The 19,456-nt window shown below is 44.1% G+C and overlaps 1 protein-coding gene across 1 annotated transcript in view; it reads right to left on the bottom strand.

The window, feature by feature from the left end:
• Positions 1-19,456, bottom strand: part of LOC136883089 (G-protein coupled receptor moody) — a 131,066-nt gene that overhangs the window by 103,093 nt on the left and 8,517 nt on the right. Inside the window, exon 2 of the mRNA XM_067155263.2 lies at positions 5,665-5,805. Within this exon, the coding sequence (XP_067011364.1) occupies positions 5,665-5,805 (141 nt within the window). The remainder of the gene's footprint in view (positions 1-5,664; positions 5,806-19,456) is intronic.

Raw genomic sequence — 19,456 nt, 5'->3', positions numbered from 1 at the left:
AAATTAAATTGTTTGTGGCTAAGCACTTGTCTTGCCCCATCATACTGGGAGCGGACTTTATTTCTCACACTGGTCTTGTGCTCGATCTTCAGAGTAAGTCGTGCACATTCAAATTTGCGTCCAATTGTAAAATTCCCTTGTTAAAGTGTAATTCTGTGTCATGTTCATCTATTTCGCCTACCCAGGATGAGATGTTGTTAGACCTTAGACATCTACCTGAGGAGCAGGCTGATAGTATTCGTAAATTATGTCAGTCATTTCCAGAGGTGTTCTCTGATACTCTTGGTGTTACTGACCTTATTGAATACAAAATTGAGGTCACGGATTCGATTCCTGTCCGTTTTCCACCTTATAGGCTATCTCCACCTAAAATGAAGGCTCTGAAAGAAATTATCGATCAGATGTTGAAGGATGGTATTATTAGGCCCTCTAAGTCGGCGTATTCATCGCCTATTTTTCTAGTCCCGAAACCCCAAGGAGGCTTCAGGCGTGTCATTGATTACAGGGCTCTCAATCGGAAGGTGGTGTTGCAATCTGTGCCCCTTCCTGACCTTCATTCTTGTTTTTCATGGTTTCGTAAGGCCAAGTTCTTCACTATCTTGGACTTGAATCAGGCCTATAATCAAATTCCCCTTGCCGAAGAGTCTAAACACCTTACAGCGTTGGCCACGGACTGGAATTTATACGAATACAACCGCGTGCCTTTCGGGCTCCCCACGGGGGCAGCTGTGCTCACTAGGCTACTAGATAGGGTCTTCTCCGACATCAAATTCGAGTACTTATATCACTACTTAGATGATGTCGTATTTTCAGAGACTTTTGAAGAACATCTAGATCATCTGCGAGAAGTTCTCGATCGCCTTCGTAAGGCTGGGTTAACTGTTAAGTTGTCCAAGGTTGCCTTTGCTAAGCCCTCTATGTCATTCCTAGGGCATATTGTGTCACCCGATGGGGTAGCAGTCGATCATTCTAGAACACAGGCCATCCGTGATTTTAAACCTCCCAAGGACATTAAAGGCATCGCCAGGTTTATTGGTATGGTGAATTTCTTCAGAAAGTTCATTCCTAACTTTGCTAATAGAGCGGCGCCCTTAAACCTCCTTCGTAGGAAAGGCATCAAATTCGAGTGGGGACCTTCTCAACAAGCCGCTTTTGAAGATCTTAAATTAGCGCTTTGTAATGCCCCTGTCCTTGCTATGCCTGATTTCTCGAAGAAATTCATTGTCCAAACCGACGCATCGTCGTCAGCAGTAGCTGCAGTCCTTCTTCAAGAGACTGAACTAGGGAGACGACCCATCGCCTATGCGTCTAGGACATTGTCGGCTCAAGAAGCCAAGTATTCCATCTATGAGCTCGAAGGTTTGGCAGTCTTATTCGCCTTAGAAAAGTTCCGTCTCTATCTGGAACACGTCAAATTCGACCTGGAGACAGATAATCAAGCATTAAGCTGGGTCTTAGGTAGGCCGCGTCGTACTGGTCGTATAGCCCGTTGGGCCATCCGTATTTCTGCCTTCCAATTCAATGTCAGGCATATCCGAGGTACCGAAAATGTTGTCGCTGATGGACTCAGCCGTATGTTTTCAGACGACGTTGAGAACCATGAACAGGTCGACAGTTCATCACCTCCCGAGTCCATGCTATCTGAGGTTAATGCCATCCTAACAGATGCTCCCATGCTTTTTAGGGATATCGAGAAATACCAACGTGAAGATCCGACGCTGGCTCCGATAATGGAAACCCTTTCTTCTGGGGAACATGTTGTCCCTTATGTTCTGAGGAATGGTGTTTTATGTTGCCCTTCGAGGCATGACAAGATGATGAAAGTTGTCGTTCCAGCTGTTCTGGTACCTATGATCTTCAAGTATTATCATGAGACCCCACTAGGAGGGCATCTGGGTATCTTTAAAACTCGTGAAAAGATTCGTGAAATGTTCATCTGGAAAGGTATGGACGGTGAAATCCGTGAACTTGTAAAAGCTTGTAAATCTTGTTTGCTCAGTAAACCCACCATGTCCACCAAGGTAGGCCTTTTGTCTTCGCATCAAGCGTCGCGCCCCATGGAACGCCTGTATATCGATTATGTAGGACCCTTCCCCCAGTCAAAGGGTAATGCTAACAAGTTCATCTTTGTGTGCGTAGATGGTTTTACCAGATTTTCTTGGTTATTTCCGACTAAGCTGGCTACCGCTCAGTCTACCATTACCTGCTTAAATTCTATTTTTGCTTCTTTTGGTCCGTGTCAATATATTGTATCTGATAATGCTAAGGCTTTTACATCTAATTTATTTCGTAAATTCTGTTTTGACTTATCAATCTCTCATGTATCTACTTCTGCTTATTACCCTCAACCATCTCTGGCTGAACGGGTTAACCGTAATCTCAGGTCCGCACTTATTGCCTATCATCATGAAGATCATTCCAGGTGAGACACGTCCCTGCATTGGATAGCTTTTGCTTTGAATTCGGCGGTTCATGAATCTCACAAGTTTACTCCAGCTTCTTTGATGTTCAAGTTTGTTCCCAACTCGCCGCTCTCTAACCTCTGGTCTCTGAATGACATTCTACCCGAGACAATAGATCCGGATAACATTAAAGATCTTTGGAAGAAGGCTAAAGCCAATCTTAAAGTGTCTCATGAAAAGGTTAGGGAAAGGTATGATCGTGGACGGAGACCCACCCCTTTGAAGGTAGGTGACCAGGTTATGGTCAAAAATTTTGTTCCCGCGGGCAAGCTTGCCCCCAGATTTCATGGGCCATGCATCATTCTTGATTTTCTCACACCGGTTACATTGTTAGTAAGCAATCCAGCCACCGAGAGGATATTTAGGGTTCACCTGTCCCAGGTGAAACCGGTGTAAATTTTGTGTCAACTTGCTTCATATAATTTGATAGGAATATGATGGTTATATATATATATATTTTTTGAATTCCACTCTTAAGGCATTCTGCTCCTTCTATTATATTTTATTTTATATGTAAGCATTTCTTGTAAACCTCCCCGATTGTTAAACTGCCATCCTGTCCTTGCCACGGCCATTACCACGCTCCCGTCTCCTGCTCCAATACACACTGTGGCTTCATAATATTAAATGCCATGGATATCTACACGCCGCTGGCCCCTCAACCTCTCCATAATGCCTGTGCCCTCAAAAAAGATGATGGTCCAACACAATTCTGCCGCCTAGCTTAAATGTTTCAGTGCCCCCGCAGCCGCGCGGCGCTGTGCCGCGGCTGGGTTCGAGGACGGGCCCCCTCGGCCCCAGCGAGGACGACATGTGCACGGCGAGCCGGAGCTCTCCTCCCGGCCAAGGCTGATGTGCGGCGCACAACCTGCTACTTGCCCGCAGCCTGTATATGTTCACCGCGGGCGCGGCGTGCTTCAACACCCTTGCTCCCCTCATAGTGCGGGCGAGCGGTATCTCAGGGTACTTGAGGGGTCCGAGCGGCCTCATTTGGACGCAAGCTGCAACGGCCGGTCTGGCCATCCAACTTCATTAACCTCAACTACATGAACAGTTACTATAAGCAATGACTACACTTGGGAAACCAACAAGCAATATTTGGTGGACATTGCAAAATTCTTCATCACTTTTAAGTATTAAAAGTTTATCTTCAGAATTCAACTTCTACAACTTAAAGACTATACTTCACCCGCAACAAGAAAATTTTGAAACCGATACAAACCAAATTAAGAAAATCTTATAAATTTTTTTTTTTTTTTTTTTTGGCAATCAATCTCCATATCTACATCAAACCTGGGACCTGGTTTCATATATCACCCCTGGTGGGACTTTTGGGGGGGGAGGTCTGTACCAGGCGGTACACCTCCACGCCGTTAATTTAAAATGTGCGCCAATTGAAACTCCTCTGCTGGAGGAAGTCTGAACTTTATTGACGGTATTAATTTTCTACTTTCTCAGAAGATGTCACCACGTGGAAAAGTTTGAGTTTTTGAACTGTGTCATTTTTGATGTGTTTTTGTTTCACTTGTAGTTAGAAGTGTGAACTTTCTCTTCTAGAGGACACTACTGAAGATCAACAACGGTGCACTCTAGTGCGAAGTGAAAGAACTGTTTTTTGGAGAAAATTTAATTTCAAGAGTTTGTTCTTTGTTAAATTTCTTTCAGTCATTGTTTAAGTTGGCAATATTCACCCCTTCTTTCCCCTTGTGTTGAACCTAACCAATCCCGAATTTCTTAAATTAATTTCTATCCAATCAGATGTATCTTCCCCCAACTTGAATATGTTGCTGTGTCCTACCCAATAAAGTGTTTGTGGGAGGGTGTTTTCATTCCCCTAACGCCTAGAAACTTCCGCGAGAGTATTTAAACTGCTGATTTTTGGGTCTCTCGGCCACTTCTGTTCCATCTTTCAGTGTATTAAGTACATAGCAGGAGGCGGGAAGCGCCTCTTTCCTCGGCAGCGGTCAGCAACAAGGTAATGGCCGATTAATAAATTCTTTCTTTGCTAGCTCAGCAGTTTAACTTTCGGGGCGGGTTCTAAGCGTTCCACTATGTAACCTTTTCCTAAAATGTAACTTCTCTTTTCATCTATTCTCTTGTAAAGCTACATACTGGGATAGAGAGTGCTAACCCTCTCGAGCTCCCACTCACATTGTCTTGAGGTGAACTTATTTTCTCAACCAATTCTTCCGTAATGTAATGTAAATTGTTATTTTCTTAAGTCACCTCTGTAGTATGGGATTAGCCCTTGCACTAACGGCCTAAGGCCAAGTAGGTCTTAAACAAAGTGTATTAGGAGTGCAAGTTCGCCTCCCCTCAAATTGTATTTTAGAGGTCATGTATTAACCTTCTTGTCATTTAATAGACCTCAGTAGGTTGGGTATTTTACCCCTGTGTATATGTCCTTTGAGGACAGCTTAAAGGTGGAGTTTGGTGTGGCCTGGGAGAGGCTTAAAATTGAGAGCGAGTGGCTCTTTTGAAAATTGTATATTGTATGCCTCGAGGAGGCTTTTCAGTGTAATTTGGAGCAAGGGCTCCTAGGTATGAATGGGGTTTTCTGCCCCTCTGTTAAAATTGTGTTTGGGGTAAAACTGAGCTGATTGCCCAAGAATTATGTTTCTGACTTTTGAAGCCCCAAATGGGGTACCTATATAAATGTATTTTTCAATCGTGTTTCGGCTACTAAGTTCCTGTTCTATTTGTTGTTACCTAATTTTGAAAAGAAAATATAACCTTGTTAAATTTTAAAATTAATTTCACTTTAGTAGCTTGAGACCTATTCACCACCCAGCACCTTCTTTCATGCATAACTACCACAAAAACACGGTAACAATTATTATTATTATTATTATTATTATTATTATTATTATTATTATTATTATTATTATTATTATTATTATTATTAGCCGGACGTGGGGATGTCTGACGGCGTTCACTTGATGCAGTAACAAAAGCGCACAGTAGCAGTGTGCAGAGAAGACACCGGTTGCCTTGGTTACAACAGTGTCGGGAAATAGATCATGCCAGCTCAAGACAGAGCCGCAGTTCAAAACATATTCCTGTTGAATTACCATCAGGATGACTGAAATAATTGCGAAATTTGCTGAGAAAGAGAGAACTGCAAGAGAACACATTGGAAGTAGAATAATAGCACAGGTTTACTTGTCCATTCACATGAGGACCAGCCGGGGTGTGTTCTTACCTGATGATGAAGGCAGCGGCGACGTTCCTAACTCGAGGACACCTCACCAGAGCTACAATGGTGAGCAGATTGCCCAGGATACCAATGATCATGATGATGACCGTAACGATGGCGGCGAACGTCAACAGAGGACGAGGGAACCTGGAACAACAGAACACCCGTTACATAAAATATAAAATACGTAGCTGAGCTCCTGGTCCTTGACTCAAAGGTCAAAGTTCTCGTCTTCTCTTGAGAGGATCCCTCCTTCAATTCCCGGTGTTACTGCGGTTTGTTTCCAATTTCTTTCACAGCGCGCCGACACAGATAGGCCTTATGGCGACAATGAGATAGGAAAGGGCTCGGGGTGAGAAGGAAGCGCCCGTGGGATTAATGAATGTAAAGCCCCAGCATTTGCCTGGTGTGGAAATGGGAAACCATGTTCAGTGCTGCCGACAATGGGCTCGAACCCACTATCTCCACTCCGCGCCCCTAACCGCACGGCCAACTCACTCGGTGCTGGGGATTTTAGCAGTGTCTGTACATTGAAAATTGCCTCGCTCTACACACACACTGGCGTCACTGCACCAGGTGCACAACTGCGATCTCACCAGTGATTAACAAAAGTGCCGGAGAATGCAAATCGGGACAGCCCTGTGTTTGACTTCTGTTCCGCTATCTGAACATTAATTGCTGTCGAAATGTGTACAAGCACATGTCCTCTCTCCGTCCCAGACAACGCTCGGTCAAACGAAGAACTGCCACTTGTCATATTGTAATCAGGTTAATGGATTATTCCGTAATTAAAGGAGATTTATCTCTCCAATTGTCGTTTAATGGAGAGGGGCGAGACATTACAATTGCAGGAATGTAATTCATCCAGTGGCAGATACATACGTTTCTTTCCGCTGCAATACTTTGATGTAGAAGTGGTAGTTTCTTACACAATTGCTTACGTTTACCGTACCGCAAAAATAGGCATTACATTAACGCGAATGAATATTAAGGCTTACTGTGCCTCTATTGTTCTCGTCCATGGCATTCTCCGATATTCGTGTCAGTAGGAAGGATTTTCGGTTTCTTTTCAGCTGCTATGGTTGGTAACGGTGTCGCTCCGTATTGATGCGCCGTGTAGTAAGGATATGGCACCACTTGAATAACTTGACCAAAGATCCATATTACACTGAGTGGTCAAAAGTGATGGGAAGACACTGAATGTGATGTTAATAACGAGTTGCCCCTCAAAACGGCAGCAATAGGGCGAGGCACCGACTCTCGTTCTGAAGATATATGGACCCACGCATCTTGCGCTGCTACTCACAATTTGTCTCGTGTAATTGATTCGAGGTTCATGGAGCGTACACCAAAATCGACAGCATCCCATAAATGCTCAATTGGATTCATATCGGGGTATCTGGCGGGCCAATCCATGGTGTGCTCCTACAACTATCTGCGTGCCACCACAGAGCGGTGACATGGCGCATTGTCCTGTTGAAAAGTGGCATCGCCGTCAGGGCACTCTAGGGCCAGAAAGGGATGCGGATGGTCTGAAAGAATGTTCTCCTAACGTGCACCTGTCAGCGCTCCCTGCAGCCACACAATGAGGCATAATTGCGACTATGAAAACGCCACCCACGCCAGAACTGATTCACCTCGCGCCTGGACACAACCTTATAGACACGCAGGATCCATAGCCTCATGGGGAATACGCCACACTCTGACGCGCCCATCAGCTCGATACATCTGGAACCGGGATTCACAGGCCACCACTGTTCCATGGTCCATTGCCGATATTCGTGGACCCATGCACGTCGTTGAGCTCTGTGTCGAGGTGACAGCAAAGGCACACGAGTTGGTCGTGGGCTGGTGAAGCCTATGCGGTGCAGTTGCCTCCTTACAGTCCTGGTAGAAATAGGTTCCTGACTCCCAACATACAACTGGGCGGTGATCTGAACCGCAGTAGCCCGTCGAGCGCCCAGTATGGTTCTGCACTCATGTGGTCTTCCCGTGCGGTGGTAACATTCTCTCTGCGATATTGAAGATCCACCCTCCACACTGCTGACCTCAGAAACCCGAATTCTCATGTAATCTCTGCAATGCTATGACCTAAGCGCCGATGATCATCCCACGTTCAAAGTCGGTTAACTCGCGACTTGACACTGGAGTCTGTGACAGATTGCTGAGCTTCGCCGCAGGGGTCACACACGGCACATTTTCTGATGGGACACCTCTTCCCGTGATTTTTGGCTACTCGATATATATTCGTGTTTCTGTACGGTGTGTTTTTCTATTCGTGTGAGGATTGATGGAGATGTGTATTTCCCTCTGGAGTTGCTTAATCATTTCAGTTAATACATTAAGAGAAGAATGTGATCCATGCTTTTTAATGGGTATAGAAGGATTCAGCCCCATCTGTTGCTCGGGGATCGCTGCGTAGACAACTAGTTCATACCGGTGGTAAGAAGTCGACGTCATAATTGATGTAGTTTTCCAAGACATACTCGACGTAAGGGGATTATCAGAAATTACACTGTATCATTAAAAAAACTGAACAAATGTTTTGCTACAATCGAAATATTTGAGGTGTTTGTCCAATTCACGTGTTCACATTTAATTAGAATGCTTATGCTTCCCGGAGCCAGGCCTGTCCAAACTGAAAGCTGCAACAATATATGCGCGTTGCGGAGCAATCTGACCTCTTCAAACGAAGTCTAGAAGAAATGAAAATCCTCAGCCTATTTCTAGTAATTCGGGCAAAAATGAAATGAATGAAGCCCCATCTAGCGGCGACGACAGGAAGCGTGACGGTTGCCGAAGGCTGTCGCAGTCTTCTGCGGCAGTGATTAAGGGTTGACACTTGAAATGAAATGGTGCTGGATAGTGCTTCTGGAACGAAAGATGGTGGGGGAAACCGAAGTGCCCGGGGAAAACCTGTTCCACCTCCGCTCTGTCCAGCATAAATCTGACATGGAGTGACCGGGCTTTGACCCACGGAACCCAGTGGTGAGAGGCGGACGCCACGGAGGCCCCACCGTTCAAAGTCTAAAATTGCAACCAATGCCAATGCACGGACGGCGGGAAGTTTGAGCATTCCAAGAAAGAGTTTCATGTGATAAGGGGTATGTTCTGTTCCTGAGATTGTAGAGTTCTGACAGGGAAGTAAACCGTTTCCGGACCCATGTTTTCTTCTACGTGTGAGGAAGGATTGGCCATATCTTCTTGTATGTTACAACTTCACCCCACCTGGTACGGCACCGTGGTTAACCGGTTCGAGCCCCATTCGCGGAAAAACTTCGCCATCGGCCGATAGCTGGTACCAAAACCGAACCTGTCCGCAGTTCCCATGTAGTGAGGGCACGTCCCGTTGTTTATTGTGATTCGTCCGTCGTTAAGACTTGAACTTTGAATAAAACCCGGCATACGCTTGATCACTTTCTTGTTCTACCCCAATTACAATATGTTAATAATATATGTATCTTATACTGTACATAAATAATAAGAACAACAAAGGACTGTTTCAACGCACCCTATAATTTAGAGTCACCCGCATGGTGTGTGCCCCCAAGAAGCGAGGGTGCCGTTTCTTGTCAGACCAAGTACAATACACTCTCGATTATCCGGGGGCGGATAAACCACTTTGCGATTAATCATGGTGGTCTAGAAAAATATAAAATATCAAGAAAAATCCCACGCACTAAAAGTTATTGGACTTGACTGTACACCACAGCGATGAGCTACAGGGCGCGCAGCTGTGAGCTTGCATTCGGGACATAGTGCGTTTGAATCCCACTGTCGGCAGCCCTGAAGATGGCTTCCCATTTTCACACAGGCATATGCTAGGGCTGTACCTTAATTAAGACCAAGGCAGCTTCCTTTCAAATCGTATCAATTTCCCACCCTTGCGTTGCTGAAAACTTTGAATATGTTAGAGTGAAGTTAAATCACCAGGGGACCCTCTAGCAGCTGCGATACAGATCAATGGTCTTCACCATGTTTCTAGTTCAGTTCTGTAGCAGTGCCGAGCATTGTCCGAAAAACGCAACTGATAGAGCAGAAGTTGGAATTACATGAAGAAGGCTGTCCTACACAGCACCTGCCCTTGACTTCCGGAGACTATGAAAGAACGATTCAAAATAGTCGTAAAACACAAGACAAAATAACTTTTGCAGACAGTTCTTAGTTATCCAGGACATCCTCAAGGCAGAAAACAATGAAAATATCTACTTACTCAAGAGTGGGAAAAGCCGTGGCCCTTTTTTAATGTTTTACTTGTGAAAATGGGAAACTACGGAAAACCATCTTCAAGGCTGCCCACAGTGCAATTCAAACCCATTATCTCCCGGATACAAGCTCACAGCTGCGCGCCCGTTACCGCACAGCCAACTTGCCCGGTTTTTTATATATATTCTTTATAATGTCATGCATCGTCTCTTTTATTAGCGAGTTTGAAACAACCATCGATTCTGTTGAGGTCATTTACACAGTTTAACCTCATGGTGTTTTAATGTAACAAATTACTTCGTAAATATTTATTTAACCTCATTTGCGGATTACGACGGATTCTACACGCTAATTATTGGAGATAACAGAGTCTGCAATATATGAATACTCTTAGTTTCTTCTGACATTCCCTTCGTATTACCACGAAGATGATGATCGATGGCACTGAATAATGTTTGGGGTGGACGGATAGTGGGCCCTTCTAAATTCCTCCGACCTTCAGTGCAACTCAGAATCAGCCCAACATCCTGTGGACTCTAGACCCACCCACTAAGGATCTCTGTCCAGCTAAGATAATGCAGAGTAAACACACGGATGTGTCAAGTGCTTGTGTTTATTCAGGAGGGAAGAGTCACTATTCGTAACACTGCATTTAGCGAGGACGTCGCGGGGTGTCCATCATCTGTGAATACATAAGCTCATGATAAATATGGATTGTTATTTCTGGGACGAAGTACTCCAGAAAGTTACCAGCAGCTCTCAACATTCTTTGTGTAGTGTCGTGGTAATTGAGAATACATGAGAGCTGGCTAGCCGAGGCGATAAAGGCGTACGCAGTTCACCGGGGAATCCATGGGTCAGACTGGAAAAATGTAAAAAATGAGATTTCCCCTTCTGGAGAGGCATATGGTCCTGAGGTTCGGCTCCTGTGGGTGGGGGCGGTAGAATACCACCCTGCCTGTCATAAGAGGCGACTAAAAGGGGCCTCACTTGGGAGTGTGGGTTGGCGACAACGGGGACAATAGCTGAGTCCTGGCATTGCTTCCACTTGTGCCTGGTTCCTCACTTTCATGTATCCTATCCGACCTCGCTTGGTCAACTCTTGTTCTTTTCCGACCCCGACGGTATTAGGTTTGCGACACCTAGGGAGTCTTTCATTTTCACTCCCTTCGTGGCCCTTGTCTTCGTTTGGCCGATACCTTCTATTTTTTCTCTCATTAGAGGATGGTTGCCTGGCTGTATTTCGTCTTAAAACAGGTTCGTTCAGCCTGCAAAGAAATGAGTGGGAGGTGCAAGGTCTTCCGGGTATAGAACTAACGACTGCATCCCACTTACTGTTAAGTTGACGGCTAGGGGAAGCCACTGACTTCCACTCCTCCAGGGACCTTCGCGGGCAGTATGGAGATGACTCAGTTCAATATGGTGGTTATTGTTTTAAGATGACCTACACCTAAGCGGTTAAGGCTAAGATCGGAATATTAAAGGGACCCTTCGAGGAATGAATTAAGAAATCGGCAAAAAGGATGAAGGGCCACAAAGGGCGTGAAAACTAATAAGCTACCATGGGGATCAGAAGAGTGTTGAGGTCAGATAAGAAAGACGAGTGGCTGCGCGGATTGGGTCACGTAGGTGTCAGCTTGCATTCAGGAGATAGTGGGTTCGAACCCCATTGTCGGTAGCCCTGAAGAGTGTTATCCGCGGTGTCTCATTTTCATTCCAGGCTGATGTTCGGACTGTACCGTAATCAAGACCACGGCCGCTTCCTTCCCACTCCTAGCTCTTTCGTACCCCATCGTCGCCTTTAAAACTTCTCTGTGTCGGTGCCACATAAGGAAAATTGTAAAAAAGAGGGAAGTGAGGAACGAAGCGCAAGTAAATAGGAACAATATCAGTAGATTCAGCCGGAAGACCCGTGGTCACCACGTTAAGAGCGATTCAGGATTACTCCTTTCAACAAGTAGTGCGTTTTCATGTTTTTTTCTTAACAGGGTAACAGTAAGAGGATTAGACACTTTTTACCACGGGTAAAATAATACTATGGCAATGAAGGCGGAGTACAGGGTGGCCTGCGAGAGACGATAATTGTGGCGCAGAGTTGACAAAGTAGAGAGGGCCAATAGCTGGCGGGCGAATTGTTGAGAATCGCGATAAGGAAGCCCCTAGAAGAAGCTCATTAACAATGGTCCAGACTGATCTGGAAGTAGAAACTAGCCTACTAAGCTTGCACGCGGCGTCGAGCTTGAGTGGAGATTTTAAGAGTAGAAAAGGTCGTAAAATGAAGATAAAGTCGGAATTCAAGAGGACGAATTGGGACAATATATTCGTGTATAGAAAGAGTAATTAGGGACTGGGATCATTTATCAAGGGATATATTTGATTTGATGAATTACCAACTTCTTTGAAATCATTTGAGAACAGACTAGGTAAAGAACTGATCACCTGCGCGATAGACCTAAATGCAGATCAGTGATTGATTGATTGATTGATTGATTGATTGATTGATTGATTGATTGATTGATTGATTGATTGATTGATTGATTGGTTGATGCGGCATAGGGAAGAGACAAGAAGCAGTCGTTAGATAAGTTCAAGTGCTCCCCCTAATTGACATAATGAATAATAATAGTAATAATAATAATCGTTGGTTTTTATGTTCTAAAGGCAGTGTATTTTATTCCAACTGTGTAGAATGTCTAAATGACAAATACATGGATACAGCCGACAAATTTTTGGAATGTTTCACAAACGAAACCAAATTCGACCAGTTCTATCATTTCTCCACTTATTGAACGTTATCCAACACGAAGTTGTTGCAGCCTATTAATGGTCCTCGTTCAGTAATAAGATCACAGCACCTCTGGGTTATTTATGACCTCCCCAACATAACTTACAAGATGCTACACATCATGATGTATGGGAGGGTGGTCTTCGAGCGCAGACAGTTAAAAATACCCTCAGCAGGTGTTTGATGTGATAATAGAAGGAAGGGGAAACACTAAGTAAGCAACATCAAAATACGAATCTCCTCGTAGAAATACGGAACAAGTAAAGAAACTGGATGGCATTCCTTTGTTGGAGATTGTGATATACAGACCGAGAAAGATGTACTGTTAGTTTACTTCGTACGGCTTACCAGATTACACTTAGCCAATTCTTGACACCCGGTGGTAGAAAGTACAGGGGACAGTGGTCCGATGGTCAAAAGATATTTTTCTTCCATAGCGAAAGGTCGCGGTGGAACTGGTCGGACGGTAGTTGGCAGGTAGAGGCAGGAATTCCCGAATGGGTTTGTAACCTAATCCCCACCCCTCAACAATTAACTCAATTCACTAGACTCAGTGTTAGTTCTCAGGCAGTCTGAGCGCGGCGTAGTACTAGCAGAAGTGTTCAATGGTTTCCACGTTAGGTGATGGGGGCTTGAAGTTAGTCGTTTTGTGGTGATTTAAATATTCAAATGGTGACAAGACAATCGGGTCAAAAGTCCCCCACCCAACCCAATCCAAAGGTGACTACATTATACGTTATATGACGAGGCCGAAAGGCCGCTATATATATTCACTATATTGCCCTGTTTCATTTTATTGGGACAGTTTGTATAACATATGAGCGGACAAGGTTTTTTCGACCCTTGGTTTTGATATGTTAGTGTCGGACCAGTTCGACAACACCCGAAAGTACATAACTCCATTGCACATCAACTACCCTAGCCTGTAAGTGCAAGCGTGGGGACAAGGTCATCCCAGATATTCTTTCTATGCCAGTATAGACAATGCACAACACTGTATACTGAGTTCTGCAAGAAATTAAATAAACAAAGCATGTGGAACCTAAGCAAAATCGAACAATTATACTGTTGATTTAAGAAGAAGAATGTTTTTCACAAAGCTGGTTGAACAAGGAACCGTTCCCAGACGACACCCATGTATCCAGATGGGCATTGGTAGACAAGAAATGCAGTTTATTGATTCGTTCCATGCAAAATTTCAGCTGCGGACGACAAGTGCTTTCAGATCATCAGAAGAGAACAAATTATGTTGTTCCGATCATCTCCTAAATTCGCCAAAGTCTATAGACCCTTTAAAAACGACGTAACAAGAGTTCATACTTCATTTTAGTGGCGAGAATAAATTGAAACGTCTCCTATCTCTTGTTCCAACAGCACACCAAGGCATAGATGTCGACATGGAAGAAATCTACGTCCAGTCCCTGAAGCCACGTCATGAGGGCATACTGAACGGCCGGATCGTCGTTGAACTGCTTCTTCAAATGTCCGAAGTGATGGAAATCACAAGATTCCATGTAAGGGTTGTAAGGAGGAGGATCCAGAGTATTGATTTCCTCACCATTGTAGTGACACACTGGAGAGCTTGAAGGTAGCAATTCACAGAAAACAACGTGCACGACAATGTCCGGTCATGCAAAGCTAACAGCACATAAGAATTGTTTCGGCGCTGGACTATCCTCCCTGCATCCCCGATCTGTCACTCAGTAATTCATCTCTTCGCAGAAAAACCGCCTGAGTTGTAGAGGATTCAAAGACGATATCGCCATTCAGCATGTTGACATTATATGGCTTCGGGGATTGGACGCAGATATCGTCCATACCATGCTGTACCGTATGAAAAAGTGTTTCGACAGGAATGGTGACAATCTTGGAGTGTTCTACTATTGCGAATCCTTATGTGTGCCTATATGGGAGCTCTTGTTACCTTATTTCTGATATAGATATGTCTTATCCCTGGCAATCATCCTAAAATTTGTGTAACTTAACGAGAAACATGTGTGGCGGAAGTGTAACCATAACAACCGTGCAGTCTGTGATGTAAAGTAGTGTTACCTAGCAACTGGGCAGGCTATGTCTTATGGCCGGTTGTCATCCGAAATAAGCCGCGGTTGATGGATGGCTGTGACCGGGAGACAATTTATGATCATTTGATTCTCGCAAAGGGAGAAGTGGTTTCTTTTTTCAAGCTACCTTAGATAATTTAGCTAAATGCGATATCTACATTGCTTGAACGCAATTTTAACTGGGAGGGTACCGTGTTTATTGATGGCTTCGTACCTTATCATTTAATAAGGTTTGCTGATAATGTAAAATTGTACTTTGGTGAAAGTGCGACAGTTTATGGTGTAATATAACTTTTTATGCTCCTTTGTTAGTACACACATATGTAATACACAAAAAGCTATAAAACAAACTGTGCAGTCAAGTTGTTCTCCCCTTGGTGTCCCGAGACGATTACTTCTGTATTTGCTGTTAATCGAGGCTCATCTTGATATCTGAGGTATCGTTTGGGAAGTATTCGTAGTAAGTTAAAACTTGTCTATCAATTAAGAGATTTCGTCTGAACAAGAAACTAACAGGTACAGTAAATGCTAACTGTGCAGCAATACATATCCAGTGTATCGGCTCACTGGATACACACAACGGGGCGTGTTCGGTATCTGACGTGAGTGTACCGCTCAGTGTAATGGCAGATGTATGTAAATTGTGGTCTACATCGAGGGTCAAACCGTAATAAAATAAAGTTAGGCAATAAAACTGTGTGCGCGTTTTAAGGCGATTTGCACGGCGCTTGCTCTGTTAGCGACCGAGCGGTACATAAAAAATACGCGCCACTCGTAAAGGAAGAGTCCATTCCAGTAATGGGGAACCCTCCCTGTCCAATTACAAAACAGGAGTCAGCGTAACAAAACTGAACCGTCTCGTACCTTCCAGGGCACTGTGTAATGGACACAGCAGTTGTTTTTAGATTATTTCGATCTCAGCGGTTATTTGAGAATCCTACCAGAAGTGGCTTTCGTAAGTTACCCCTTTATGTCCCGAGTCCGTTATTTCCCAGGGTAATCTACTTCCTCCATTCGCCTCACATGGCCGGTTGATGCGTACAGCTCTTCTTCCAAAGAGTTCATCCACAACATGTGTCCTCATGCGAGAGCCCTTCTCGCGTTGTTCCCATCCGTTTGTACCAGGAATCATCCTTGCTACCATAACATCTGTACTTATGACTTAGCAAGATCTCCTGAGTCTTCCCAGTTTTCACTGAGAATATTGATGTTAAGGTAATTTTTTTCTGAGGATGGCTTGTTTCGACTGCAGAGACAGTCCACTAATTCACACGCAGTGAAGAAGTAAAGAGCAACAGCAGGACGATACTAACAACAGGTCCAATTAACCCCTCAGTCACAATAACTACCTCAACCGCAGACTGAAGGCGGACCTCCGTCTACACAGAGAGAGAGAGAGAGAGAGAGAGAGAGAGAGAGAGAGAGAGAGAGAGAGAGAGAGAGAGAGAGAGAGAGAGTCTCAGGACACTCCGACACAACAACCACAGCTCCTCGTGAGATCTCATTGGGACGCTATCCAACACCTCAGTCGCCCTCAGCCCAACACACTGAGCCTGACTCCACGACGGAGTCAGAGTCCAGCACCAGCACTGACTGTCCGCGGCTAGCCTCCTTTTTTATGGATTGGACGACGTGGCCAAAGACGGAACATTCTCGTGGAAATCTCCTAGAAACTCACAGGTAAGCCGGCCGACGAGAACAACACACGGTGCCCTCCAGGCCGGCCGGGAGCTCACTAGTCCCTCCCGGAAGTACCTCAGGCCTGGCACGTAACAATATCTATCCCTACCTCACATTTATTGTTCTTTAAGGTTTTTTATTTTTTAACTATTCGTTTTGTAAATTCTCACTTTTCATTATTGTGCTCAATGCAACTATTTTTGAGCTCAAAGATATTGGATTCTATCTTTAGGAATAAGTCGTCGACTGAGACTGATCTGCTTCCTACATTCACACTAAGTGATTTCTTCAAGTTACACGTCTCCATAAGTTATCTACAGCCTCGTCTGTCACCTGTAACTACGTTCAACCAGTTACACATTCTACCAACAACTCTCACCAAGAGCTTAATGTTAACATAAACAACTTTGATTGTCTGCAATAAACCAACCGCTAATCCCTCAGTATGGGCAACGTCATATCTAGATGTACGAAACATGGAAATAACTGTTTATTTCTCTCGTAGCACTTTTTCAATTACTTGATGAATTCCCTCTGTGGTCTGAAACCAACTAACTTACTCTCCGCCACTGATGGCAATATCCGTTGCAAAATATCTGAGAACCTCTTGCATGGATAGTAACCAATGAAATATCTCTATAGTTGTTGCAATACTTTATGTTCCCTTGCTAAAAGACAGGTGAAATTACTCCTTCCGTCCAATCATAAGATGTATGTATGTTTGATCCTCAGCCCGAAGGCTGGATGGATCCTCAACAGTTCCGCCATCAGCTGTCATAGATGGCCTAGGCATCACTGAAGAGGCGTGATACCTTGCCGAAAATCTACGCTAATCCTATTACTCTACAAAGCCTTTCCATCCCAGTCTTCTCACAAAATTTCACCATTTCAGGTCTAATATCATTTATTCCTTTTGCTTTCGGACAGAGTAACTTATTTTATCATCCCCTCCATTTCTTTAAGCATAATTTGATTGTTATTGTTATTCTCCCCATGAAGACTCTTCGGGACTTATCTTTTACACTTACAATAAATTTTCCTTTCTTGTCTTTAGTAAAGTAAACTCGTATCCTCTTCCCGAGATGATGCAGGTCTTTTCAGCACAACCCCCCAACTGCAGTGATCTGCATGTACCCAGCCGTCCTGCTTTTGTTACAGTAACGAGGAAACATTACGTTACCGACGTTTTTCCAGTGATTCCATAGGATCCACAAGATTTACCCGAAACATAATCCATATCCGTTCTTCGTCCATTTCTAGGATTGTTTATTACAGTTCCGAAAGTTTTCGCTGCCGCTTGACCAAGACTTTCAAGGTTATTACTAAAATCTTGTCATGGTTCCTTCTTGGATTCTACTATGAACTGTTTCATTAGATTTCTTTGATCTACTTCAACTACTGTTTGGAGTCATTTTTGATCCTCCCTGTTTACAAGCTTTTCTACTTTCATTATTCCGCCAAGATGTTCACTTCTGACGTGAAGCGTCGCCCAAAATAATTCATGGCTGCAGGCGATGTACCGAAGTGTAAGAACGAAACACGTGTCATTTGAAAGAAAAAGATTGAAAATGTAAAATAAATGGCCAGTTTCGAATGAATGTCATCGTCATGCATCACTTGCGATATAGTGAAGAAACTGTATTTCAGGAAAAATATCTCCAAACTAATAAAGAGAATGCCTTTCAAAAAAAAAAGTTGCAGGTAAAAATAGCGTCGAATCCTGTATGTACAAAACCTGGAATGTCATCCATGGAACAGAAGAGTCAGTGCCTACTGTACGATAAGTGTGCAAGCCATGACGGTTGACTGCGATACTGAAGTGTCAGAAATCGATAAACGACCAGATCCAAGTTTTCAAATTTGTTCATTTGAACTCGTGTACATCCCCAACTCACAGGAAGACGTGGACACTAGCTGGTCCCTTATACACTATAGCTCCTGTGCATTCCCTTGTTCTTTCTGCTGCAGCCTCCTTGCATGCCACCTATTTTCTTTCTACGCCCAGAATAAGCTGCTAATTGTCTATCGTTTGGACTTTTTCACTAATTATACCCATACATTTTTTATAATTGCCTTTCTTCCCTTGTCCGTCTGCAGACAAACATTGCCTTCTTTATCCTAGATCGAATTACACTCCATTGATTGCACTGTTGTATCATCAAATAATACCCAGAAAACCTGTACTATTTCTTCTTACGCTTTATCCCACACTCTGTTCAGGTCGGGGCAGCGCACTGTTTCTTACTTGTGGACTTAGCTCTGTTTTACGGCAGGATGCACTTCCTCAGAGATGTAATCACTGTTGTGTGTTTCTCTGGTGGTGAATATGTAGAACAATGTTCCGACAAAATCTCTTATACCCAATACTTGGGTCGCAGAAATTAACACATAGCACAAAAATTCGGGACTCGTTCGGTAACATAACAGGCAACTCTCTGAAACGACTGTACCGACGCTGCCCATTGGGTCAAGGGTCAGATACCCGGAATACCCTACATATATATCCGTGAATGACAATAAACCGCAATCCAAACGGAACTCGTAAATATTTTCAAAACAGTTTTCAGTGCAGAAGAGGTGGCGATGTTCGTTAGACAGTCATTAGCCGGTTCGAGTCCCGTTGGCCAGAAACATTTTCACCAACAAAATATTGGTTGCGTCTCCTCAGTGTTCACATGGAGTGAGGACATATTGATCATGATTCTTGCGTCGGATGGCGACGTTAAGCCTTGAACAGACTCTTTGGTGCTATTCGACAAGTGTAGGCTGTGTACCAGCACCCGGTTTCACCCTCTCCCTTCCTACTATCATATCTCATGAACTCCTCTGATAAGTATGAGGTCAGAAAGGGCGCACAGACTCGCTGCATCTCGTTGAGAAACGGGACAAGAGTTCGCAGTGTTTATCGTCTGCAGCTTATTGACAAATGAGGAAGATTTTCGAACGGAGAAACTAAAGCAGGCTGGAATGAGGAGAGCGGCGCTGTTCGCTAACCACATCGCCCTCTGGCGAGCCATTACTCACTATATGGTCTGTCACACCTGTCCGACAGAAGAAGGGAGCG

Source organism: Anabrus simplex, chromosome 11 (assembly GCF_040414725.1).
Source record: "Anabrus simplex isolate iqAnaSimp1 chromosome 11, ASM4041472v1, whole genome shotgun sequence".
In the NCBI taxonomy this organism is placed as follows: Eukaryota; Metazoa; Arthropoda; class Insecta; order Orthoptera; family Tettigoniidae; genus Anabrus; species Anabrus simplex.
The sequence above is the reverse complement of the archived record's forward strand: the minus strand, read 5'-3'. Positions and strand labels throughout refer to the sequence as shown.